This window comes from Rhincodon typus, chromosome 26, assembly GCF_021869965.1.
Source record: "Rhincodon typus isolate 14 chromosome 26, sRhiTyp1.1, whole genome shotgun sequence".
In the NCBI taxonomy this organism is placed as follows: Eukaryota; Metazoa; Chordata; class Chondrichthyes; order Orectolobiformes; family Rhincodontidae; genus Rhincodon; species Rhincodon typus.
In genome coordinates, this window is record NC_063357.1 from 32,921,977 (window position 1) to 32,933,658 (window position 11,682).

Genomic DNA, 11,682 nt, shown 5'->3' on the forward strand with positions numbered 1-11,682 from the left:
GTAAATGTGCTCAGAGAAAAATCCCAAAAATAATTTATTATATACATATTATTGTAAGAGAATTTCCCTGGATTGGGTTATAGAACAAGAACCAAGATCAAAGAACAATACAGCACAGGAACAGGCCCTTCAGCCCTCTAAGCTGGCACCGACACATTTTGCCCTTCCGTACTCAAATTGTCTTCTCTTACAGGATCCGTATCCACCTATTCCCTTCCTATGCATGTATTCGTCCCAGTGTTTCTTGAATTCTGCTACTGTGTCTGCTTCCACCACCTCCACTGGCAACGTGTTCTGGGCACTCACCACCCTTTGTGTGAAAAACGTGCCTCACAATCTTTTTTAAACTTCCCCTCATATCCTGTACCTGTGTCTCCTAGTAATTGACCCTTCCACCCTGGGAAAAAAACCTCATATTTTCCACTCTATCCATGCTATTGACAATCTTATAAACTTCTACCAGGTTGCCCCTCAACCTCCTGTGCTCCAGTGAAAACAAACCCAATCTATCCAACCTTTTTCATAGCTAAAATCTGCCACACCAGGCAACATCCTGGTAAACCTTTCCTGTATCCTGTCCAAAGCATCCACATCCTTCTGGTGGAGTGGTGACCAGAACTGTATGCAATATTCCAAGTGTCGCCTAACTAAAGTTCTATAAAGCTGCCGTATGACTTGTTTATCCTTATACACGATGCCCTTTCCAATGAAGGCAAGCATGCCATAGGCCCTTTTATTACCTTATCTACCTGTGCTGCCACATTCAGTGATCTGGGACCTACACACCCAGATCTCTCTGCATATCAATACTCCTAAGGGTTCTGCCATTCACTGTATAATTTCTACCTGGATTTGACCTTCCAAAATGCATCACCTCACATTTGTCTGCATTAAACTACATCTTCCATTTTTCTGCCCATGCCTCCAACTGATCTATATCTCTGATAATCCTCCTCCCTATCCGCACCTCCACCAATCTTTGTACTATCCGCAAACTTACTATTTAGACTAGACACGTTTTCCTCCAAATCATTTATGTAGATCACGAACAGCCTGAGGAACACCACTAGTCACAGCCCTCCATTCTGAAAAGCATCCTTCCACCACTATCCTCTGTCTCCTATGACTAAACCAGTTCTGTATCCATCTTGCCAGCTCATCCAAATACCATGTGACTTCACCTTTTATAGCAGTCTGCCATGAGGGACTTTGTCAAAGGCTTTACTGAAATCCATATTAAAACACAAAGAGAGTTAAAGAAGGTGTATGAATGGTTGTTGAAATATGTGGCTCAGACATCTGCCTTGTGAATAAGTCAGTAGGGTACAACATGGGTAGACGGTTTGTGAGAATGTGGTTGATAAGCCAGTATGTACATCAGGCAGATAGGGGAGGATGCATGCAGTTAGCTAGATAATAACGTGATAAGAAATCATGGGTTGATCTAGCAAAAAAGGGAATGAGTTTATTGGTTTTAACAGTTCTCTGTTATGCATCCTGCAATTTCTCAGTGTTTCTATTCTTATGGCTGTTAGCTTAGCTCGCTCAATCTCTAACCAAATATTTTGAATTTTTGGAGAGTATGAATCTTGCTTGAGTGATACTTCCGTAGTAGCAGTAGTGCTCTCATATATAACTGAGAAAATTATGGGTTTCAGCCCCACTCTAGGACTTGAGCATGTAATCTAAGCTGACACTTCAACCACAAGGGTTGAGGGATTCTACACTAGCTCCCTGATGAGATGTTAAACTCAGTTTCATCGGATGGATTTGAAAGATCCCTTTGATGACCACAACAAGGTATCAAGGTCATTTATCTTGCTACCCTTTGAGGGACCTTGCTGGGCTTCTAAAGTACTTTATTGGCTATAAACTTGTTTTGAAACATCTGAAGATTCTGAAGGACTCTTTAAAAATAAATTGTTAAAGGATCAATCAGCCTATGGAAGACAATATCTAACAGCGGACAACCATTTCATTAGCTAACACTCAGAACAGTAGTCATTTTAAAAATTGAGAAAAATTCCTGCAGAATACGATTTACTATTTAGCTTTATTACGTTATGGCTTTACTATTGTTTGCCTTATTTCCAATTCTGCTCAAGTACTGTGAACAGCTGTATGCCTGCTGACCTACACTTATGAGGAGGCCCCACAGCTACAGCTGGGATCAGAGCAGATGGGAGTAGTCACAGGACAGAGCTTCTGTAATGGGGAGATAATGAGGATGTACTTCTCTATATAAACAATACACAGGGGGAAATCCTACCAAGTGACCATGAAATGAGCTCCACTACGACTGCCATCTGCTTCTCTGACTTTACCCATCTGCTTCATGCCACCATCTGTGAACCTCACAGTTACCTTGAAAGTGGCATGTGGCTGTTACCAGAAGTTGGCAGCCTCTGTCAAATGCCAAACAATCAAGTCAATGTGGGCTTTTTATTGCCAGTCAGCCTTAGCTGTTCAGCCACATGAGGCGAGACAATCACAACTCAAGTTTTGGATGAGCTAAGTTGAGTTTTAAGTCAGGCCGTTTGATTGATTATTTGACAGTGAGCTGCTGGAATGTGCCAGGTAGCAAATGAGGATCAATAACAGGCATGCATCTTTCCGAAATCACAGAACAGGTCATGGAAGTGAAGTATTGGGGTATTGGAGAAGAAGGGCAATGGTTATGTCACTGGATAATAATCTAGAGACCTGGATGAGTAACCCAGAGGATGCTCATTCAAACTGAAGCACCTTAGCTTCAATACAGCTGCAAGAAAGGAATGAAGCAGACAGTAAATTGAGGCCCAGGTCTAGGGTCCTGAGTTTAAAGCTGCAGCTTCTGGTGAACACCTGATTGGGGAAAAAACACAGTGACATCTCAGGAAAGTTGTGGGTTTATTGTTTCATGTTAGGGACTGTGTTTGTATTTCTGCTTTGAAAAAAGATCATTTTTTAATAGCACATAACCACCTACTATTAGTGAATGTAAGCTCTTTATTCCCTGAACAGTTATCACCAGTGCTGCCTTCACAAAATCCTGCAAATCCATTGGCAGGATAGACATACCAATGTGAGGGTCCTCTCCCAGGCCAATGTCCTCAATATTAAGACACTGGACAAGCACGACTAACTGCGATGGGCAGGAGACATTGTTCACATGCTTAACACAGGACTCCCTAAATAAATGCACAACTCTGAGTTTGGCAATGGTAAGTGATCACTAGGAGGACAGACGAAACATTACAAGGACACCCTGAGAGTCTTCCTAAGCAAATGCAACATCCCTACTGACACACAGGAATTGCTTGCTCTAAAACACACAAACTGGAGAAGGAGCATCCGTCAAGACATCAACCACTTTGAGCATCATGAGGTGGAACATGTGGAGGCCAAGTGCAAGAAGTGGACAGAGCAGGCAAAATCTAGACTGTCCTATCCACACACCTCAAACATCGCCCTACACCTGTTGTAGCAGAGTCTGCGTTTCTGAGACCGAACTATTTAGTCACAACAGAATCCAAATCCCACCCCATCCTGGCCCCCTCTACCTGGAGTGGGATCAGGTCATCATCCAACTTGAGGGACTGCCAAAGAAGAAGATTAATATTGCAAAGATATACTGGCTATACTAATCTGACTTAGGAGGTGGAGAATTTATTAATTATAAATTAGCTTAAAATTTTTAATGATTTAACACACCATAAAGGATGGCAAGGCAGGTGATGTGCTGTGACTGCAGGATATGAACATTTCTGGATGCTGGCAAACACATTGGTCATAAGCGCCTACAGCTATAGGACCTTTAGTCGAGAATCAGTGCAGGCTCAAATCCGAGCTGCGGACACTATGACGTATCGGGGCGGGGGTAAAGTTTCTAGACACTTCATTTCAAAAGGCAGTCACACCCCTCAAAATAAATCATTTGATTTGGTCAGTGGTCACAGTGTGGCTGTGAGTGAAGAAGGTAAGAGGAGTCAAAGGGAAGGAGTACAGGAGCCTCAGACTTTGAGATTATCCACCAAGGTTGAGGTTCTTTCAGCTTGTCTGGATGGAGTGAGAGCAGGAGGGTGGATGAGCTAACTGACTATGGTACCATTGTACAGTGAGCCATTTACACAGGGCAAGTGAAAAAGAATGTAGGGGCGTAGAACCCTGTAGTGAGGGGGATAGACATTGTTCCCCGCAGCAAAGACTGAGAGTCTGGGTGGTTATGTTGTCTGCCTGGTACCTGGGTTCAGATATCTCCTTTGGTCTGAAGGTGAACTTGCAGCGGGAAGGAGAGAATCCAGTTATCGTGATCCATGTCAGTATCAATGAAATAGGTGGAGGTAAGAAAGAGGTTCTATTGAGGGAGTATCAGAAACTATGCACCAAATTGAAGAGTGGAGCCTCAAAGGATTATTAGCTGAGACATGTGCAGATTATACATAAGGTTAGTAAAAATGAATACCTGGCTCAAAGACTGGTAAGGGAGAAATGAGTTCAAATTGTTGGGGCATTTTCACCAGTACTAGGATCTGTACCATTGGTACAGTTTTTTAAAATTAATTCACGGGATGTAGGTGTCACTAGGCAGGCCAACCCTAATTCTCCAGAGGGCAGTTAAGAATCAACCACATTGTAGCGGATCTGGAGTCACATGCAGGCCAGACCAGGGAAATGCAGCAGTTTCTTCCCTCTAAAGGACATAAGTGAACCAAATGACAATCATAGTCATCAATTCTTAATTCCAGATTTTTATTGAGTTCAGATTCCATCATCTGCCATGGTGGGATTCGAGCCCAGGTCCCCCTGTACATTAAAATAAAACAATGGACTGCAGATTATGGAAAACTGAAACAAAAACAGAAACTCAGTAGCTCTGAAAGTTCACTGGAACTGAAATATTAACTCTGCCACAGTTAATGCCAGAGCAGCTGAGCTCCTCCAGCAATTTCAGTTTGTGTCCCCAGTGCATTACCCAGGTCTCTGGATTAACAATCTAGTGATAGTACCACAAGGGCATGCCCTCCGCAGTTTGCACAATGTTGGGATTGGTGTTCTAGTTAGGCACATCACTAAGAAAGTAGAAAAGGCACTAAACAAGGATGTTGAGGAAACAAGTGTAGGCAGATGTGACAAATAAAGGATAGAGTGGAGGCAGGAAGGCAATGTAGTAATATGGGAAATGAAGTTTAGGGAATAGCAGGAAGGGTAGGTGAAGAAAACCTAAGAGTACACCAACAGTCAAGGCTAAATACTACAAAGATTAGAAAAAGACAAAACGAAAGGCTGAATTTGAATGTGTAAAGCAATCTTAACAAAAGCAAATTGCTTCCACAGGTTGAAGTAAATTAATATGAACAGATAACCGTGACAGAAATGTAGCTGCATGATGACAAGGATTTGACCCTGAATGGGCAGCTATGACATTCCAGAAGAATAGGAAGCTAGGTAAAGGTGGAGTAGTAGCACTGTTCATCAAAGAAGGCATTGGTGTGAAAGGTAGAATTCTCCTTGGTCCAGGAGATCAGGGTGTACGATGTGGTTGGGTGGAGATGAGAAGTAGCAGGGGACAGAAGTCATTGGTTGGAGTGTTCACAAGCCCCCTAACAGTAACCACAATATAGGACAAACTTTCCAAGAAGAAATATTGAATTCTTGTGACAAAGGGATGGCAATGATTATAGGTGATTTTAATCTATACATAAACTGGAAAAGTCAGATTGGATTAGCAGCAGGATAGAGGGTTGAAAGAATGCTTTCAAGGTAGTTTTTCTTTTAAGGCAGAACGTAATGGAACCAGCCAGAGAGCAGGTTATAACAGTTTTGGCATCGTGCAATATGATAGGATTACCTCATGCTCTCAGAGTAATGGCACTCCTAAGTAGCAACAACCACAATGTGATTGAATTTTGCATCCAGTTTAAAGGAAGAAGAGTGGGTCTAAGACTACATGTTAGACTTAAATAACAGCAACTATGTGGGCTTCAAAGCTGAGCTAGTTGAAATGAACCGAGATACTAGGTGAGAGGATAGATCATTAGAGAAGCAGTCACAGGCATTTAAGGGATATTTCAGAAAACTCAGAATATTCCAAATAGAATAAAAATTCAGAGAGGACCTACCCTCTGTGGTAAGCAAAAGAGTTAAGGAACACAGTAAGACTTAAGGAAAAAAGCATACAATCATTTCTATTGCATGGGTTATTCCATAGATATCAGTTCAGATGATTGGTCAGCATAGCAAAAACAACAGAGCATAATGAAAAGTTTAATCAGGAGAAAGAAAATAGAGTATGAGAGGAAGCTAGAGAGGAATGTAAAAATGGACTGCAAGAGTATCTAAAAAGGAAAAGAGTAAATACCTTGGGTATAGGTCCTTTAAAGGGTGGGAACAGGAGTCAGTACTTCATAATAAAGAAATAGCAGATGAAGTGAACAAAAATTTTGCTTCTCTCTTCATCACAGAGCATCAGAAAGTGGCAAGATGAGAGGAACTTGGTGAAATTACAATCACCAGGGAAACTGAATAGAGCTGCAATGGATAGTTTCTTGTTAGGCAAGAGAATTACAGGTTCTCAGGGGTACATGGAAATGTGGAATTGGAAACACAAACAGCTATGATCTTATTGAATGGTGGAGCAGTCCTGAGGGGCACTCTGCTCCTAATTAATATGGTCATAAATCCACAATTCTGACTTGACAACTTGAATTCAGTTCTAAACATCTGGAGATAAGAAAAAATTGTAATGTGACCATGAAGTTATGGAATGTTTGATTTTGGTTTACCATACTCTTTAGGGAAGGAAAGCTGCTGTACTTGCTTGTCTGGCCAATTGTGACTGTAAACACACAATATGGTATTGACTCATAGGTTTAGCACAGCTTAGGTTTATCAAAATCTCCATGCAATACTTCAAGAAGAAAGCCAATAATTACTCTTCAGGGCAACCGCAGATAGTCACTAAATACTTTTTAGCAATGTCCATGCTGCCAGAAACAATTTTTAAAAAGAAGCAGATTACGTTGGTCCTGCTTCTGGTAGGCATTTCCCTTTCTGCCACTGCAGGTTTTACATGCAGTCTCCATATGAATTGGACACTTTGATGTCTGGACACAGTGTAAAGTACAATTCACCCCTCACTATCTTTGTAATCTCTTCCATGCTAACAGGTCTCTGAGGTACCAGCACCACCAATACTGGGCTTTTTAAAGAAAGGTCATTTGTGGTAATATCTATAGCTACCAAGGCCCTAAACTCTGGAGGTCATTCCTCATCATTCCTCAAGGTTTCTCCTTTAATGTGCCCCTTAACATCTACCTCTTTGACCAAGGTCCTCCACACTAACATCTGCTTATGTGGTTTGATGTCCAATTTTGTTTGATAAAGCTTATGGGATTTTTGTGTAAAAGGTTTTATATAAATCTGCCTGCTGTTAGATCACATTTTTCTGACAAAATGGTGAGTCACAATTCTATCAGTGCAGCAGTGTCTGAAATGCTTTGCAAAGGATGCACTTGTGGTGACAAGTGTCTGACGTTCATTCACACTTTATGAGATGATAATAAAAGCATTCAGATGATAAAGATCAGACTCCCTCACAGAAACTCGAGGCAGTGTGGGTCTTCAGCCAATAATGGAGCAATGTGGTTTAAACAGTCATGCACACATGTGGTATTTACCCTTTACATTTTCAACTGTTGTTTTTCTTGCTTGCCACTTTTGTTAACAGTCTGCTGGAAATATTTCTCCACCCCCGTATTTTCACTCCCACTTATCCTGAAGGGTGGTCTTGGGGTGCAGGGGGCCATGTCTCTGCCTCAGAGCTCAAGGCTTTGGGTTTGATTCCCATTCCAGGAACTGATGGCCATGGGAGGTGTTCACAATGTGAGCAAACAAATGGATTATCAACCTGTAATTCTGTTCAATATGCCTTTGACAGGCCATAAGAATGGAAGATCTTTCTAGTCAGCCATGATTGACCCTTGAACTAAAACCTCTGGAGACAAGCTAATGGCTGATCCAGGAAAATCTAGCTATGGAAACACACAGATAAGCAAGTGTTTGGTCAGCCTTATAAAATGGTACCCAAAATCAATTGAGTACAGAGGCACAGGAGTCAGTCCCATCATGGCTAATCTCTATCCCACCTTCAATCTCCAACCTTTACATTTATCTAATAAAAATCTTTTCAACTGATTCTTCAAAATTTTAATTGCCCCAGGATTCCTTCGGTCAATCTAAGTCCATAATTTCATTAGCCTTTACTGGAAGTTAAAGTTTTTTGATGTCACTCCTACACAACATAGCTATAATTTTAAGGTTATGGGGCTAATTTCTGGCCTACCCAACAGACAGTATGGCCAGAAACCACAGGAGTCTGAGCAACATGGGCTGTGGTGAGATTTGTGGCAGAATCGGAAAAGAGTCCAGTGAGACCCAACGCGATGTCAAAACATCTGTCACACTTTTGCAAAGAGATGACAGGAGTTTCTCATTTAAGACAGATTGTTAAATGCCTTGTTATGGCATAAATCACCTCCTTAATATTCAGCTTCCAATTTCACCAAATGCACCAAACAGCTAGATGTTGAGAATTCATGACAAGGAAACCAGAGGAGGGGTCACTGGACCCGAAACGTTAACTCTGATATTTTCTTCACAGATGCTGCCAGACCCGCTGAGCTTTTCCAGCAACTTCAGGTTTTAAACCAGAGTGGGAACCTGGCAACTTCAGCTCACCACTTACTCCAAAGGACATCCAAGTTAGATATTGAACACTAACCTCTCAGGGCAAGCTCCACGAGGACTGGTCACACACACACACACCCCACATCCATGATACTGGGATCCAACAGGATTGCATGGATTGGCAAGAGCGGCAGTTAGAGGCAGTGAGGAATTTACAGGACCTAGGGAGTATGATGGATGGCAATTACGGGAAGGGAGATAAACTGAAGATATTGTCAGGTAGATGGATAACCTCCAAAAAAGGTAGGAAAGGGGGGCAAGCAGTGCAACAGTCTCCTTTGGCTATTCCCATCCCAAACAAGCATGTTGTTTTGGAAAATGTAGAAGGTGATAGACTCTCAGGGGAATGTAGAACTGACAGCCAGGTTTCTGGTACTGAGGCTGGCTCTAATGTGCCGAGGGGTAGGCCAGGGTCCAAGCAAACGATTGTGAAAGGTGTCTCTCCAGTCGGCGGCACAGACGAATGTTTCTGTGGCTGACAGTGAGACATCAGAATGGTGTGTTGCCTCCCTGGATCCAGGATCAGGGATATCTCGGAGATGGTGCAGAATATTCTCAAAGGGGAGAGGGACCAGCAGGAGGTTGTTGTACACGTTGGAACTAACGACATAGGAAGAGAAAGGACAAGATTCTGAGGAGAGAAAATAGGATGTTAGGCAGGAATTTAAAAGGAGATCCTTGAGGGTAGTAATATCTGGATTACTCCCAGTGCCACGAGCTAGTGAGGGTAGGAATGGGAGGATAGAACAGATGACTGTGTGGCTGAGGAGCTGGTGCAGGGGAGAAGGATTCACATTTTTGGATTATTGGAATCTCTTCTGGGGTAGGAATGACCTGTATAAGAAGTACGGATTACACCTGAATTAGAAGGGGACTAATATACTGGTGGGGAAATTTGCTAGAGCTGCTCGGGAGAATTTAAACCAGTAAGGTGGGGAGGTGGGACCCAGGGAGATAGTGAGGAAAGAAATCAGCCTGAGACTGGTACAATTGGGAAAAGGAGCAAATCAAACAGTTAGGACAGGCAGGAACAAAGCAGAGAATGAGGTAAGACTGATAAATTAAACTGTATTTATTTCAATGCAAGAGGGCTAACAGGTAAGGAAGATGAACTTGGGGCCTGATTGGGAACATGGGACTGGGATATCATAGCAATTACAGAGATGTGGCTCAGGGATGGACAGGCTGGCAGCTAATGTCCCAGGATGTAGATGCTATAGGAAGGATAGAAAGGGGGGCAAGAGAGGATAGGGAATGGCATGTTTGGTTTAGGATAATATTACTGCTGTACTTAGGGAGGATATTCCTGGGAATACGTCCAGGGAAGTTATTTGGGTGGAACTGAGAAATACGAAAGGGATGATCACCTTATTGGAATTGTACTATAGATTCCCCAGTAGTCAGCGGGAAATCAAGAAACAAATTTGTAAGGAGGCCTCAGTTATCTGTGAAAATCATAAGGAGGTTATGGTAGGGGGTTTTAATTTTCCAAACATAGACTGGGACTGTCATAGTGTTAAGGGCTTGGAGGGAAAGGAATTTGTTAAGTGTGCACAAGAAAATTTTCTGATTCAGTATGTGGATGTACTTACTAGAGAAGGTGCAAAACGTGACCTACTCTTGGGGAATAAGGCAGGGAGGTCAAAAATTCACAGGTAAAAGGATGACTAGAAAATGGAAAGCCTTCAAAAATGAGATAATGAGAATCCAGAGACAGTGTGTTCCCGTTACGGTGAAGGGCAAGGCTGGTAGGTGTAGGTAATGCTGGCTGGCTGGAGAAACTGAGGTTTTGGTCAAGAAAAAGGAGGAAGCATATGTCAGGTACAGGAGCAGGGATCGAGTAAATCCCTAGAAAGAGTATAAAGGCAGTAGGAGTATACTTAAGAGGGAAATCAGGAAGGCAACAAGGGAACATGAAATAGCTTTGGCAAATAGGGTTAAGGGGAATCCAAAGGGATTCTGCAAATACACTAAGGACAAAATGGTAACTAGGGAGAGAATAGGGCCCCTTAAAGATCAGCAGGGCTCCCTATGTGTGGAACCACAGGAGATGGGAGAGACACTAAATGAGTATTGTGCATCACTGTTTACTGTGGAGAAGGATATGGAAGATAGAAAACGTGAGGAAATAAATAAAAATCTGTCCATATTAAAGAGGAGGAGGTGCTGAATGTCTTAAAATGCCTGAAGGTGGATAAATCCCCATGACTGATCAGGTGTACCCAAGAACTCTGTGTGAAGCGAGGGAAGTGATTGCTGGGCCCCTTGCTGAGATATTTGTATCATCGATAGCCACAGGTGAGGTGGCGGAAGACTGGAGAATGGCTGCCATGGTATCATTATTTAAGAAAGGTGGTAAGGAAAAACCAGGGAACTATTGACCAGTGAGCCTGGCATTGGTGGTGGGGCAAGTTGTTGGAGGGAATCCTGAGGGATAGGATTTACGTGCATTTGGAAAGGCAAGAACTGATTAGGGATAGAAAACTTGGCTTTGTGTGTGGGAAATTGTGTCTCACTGACTTCATTGAGTTTTTTGAAGAAGTAACGAAGAGGATTGATGAAGGCAGAGCGGTGGATGTGATCTGTACGGACTTCAGTAAGGCGTTCGACAAGGTTCCTCATGGTAGACAGGTTAGCAAGGTTAGATCACATGGAATACAGGGAGAACTAACTATTTGGATACAGAGACTACAAGGTGCAGGGCTGGATGAACTGGATGACCTGTCCGTCCTCCCTGTACTGACCTATCCCCTTCCTAACTCCCTACCTACACTCACCTTTCCTGGCCCCATCCCCGCCTCTTTGACCTGTTTGTTTCCTCTCCACCTGCAGGCCAAGCAGCATCATAGGAGCAGAGAGGCTGACGTTTCGGGCCTAGACCTTTCATCAGAAAAGGGGGAGGGGAAGGGGGTTTTGAAATAAATAGGGAGAGAGTGGGAGGCGGATAGAAGAGGT

At 42.8% G+C, this 11,682-nt stretch overlaps 1 protein-coding gene across 1 annotated transcript in view; it reads left to right on the top strand.

Annotated features, from left to right (window-relative positions):
- Positions 1-4,204: 4,204 nt before the first annotated feature.
- Positions 4,205-11,682, top strand: part of LOC125486126 (tyrosine-protein kinase BAZ1B-like) — a 32,331-nt gene continuing 24,853 nt past the window's right edge. Inside the window, exon 1 of the mRNA XM_048612382.1 lies at positions 4,205-4,322. Coding sequence (XP_048468339.1) covers positions 4,205-4,322 — 118 coding nt within the window. The remainder of the gene's footprint in view (positions 4,323-11,682) is intronic.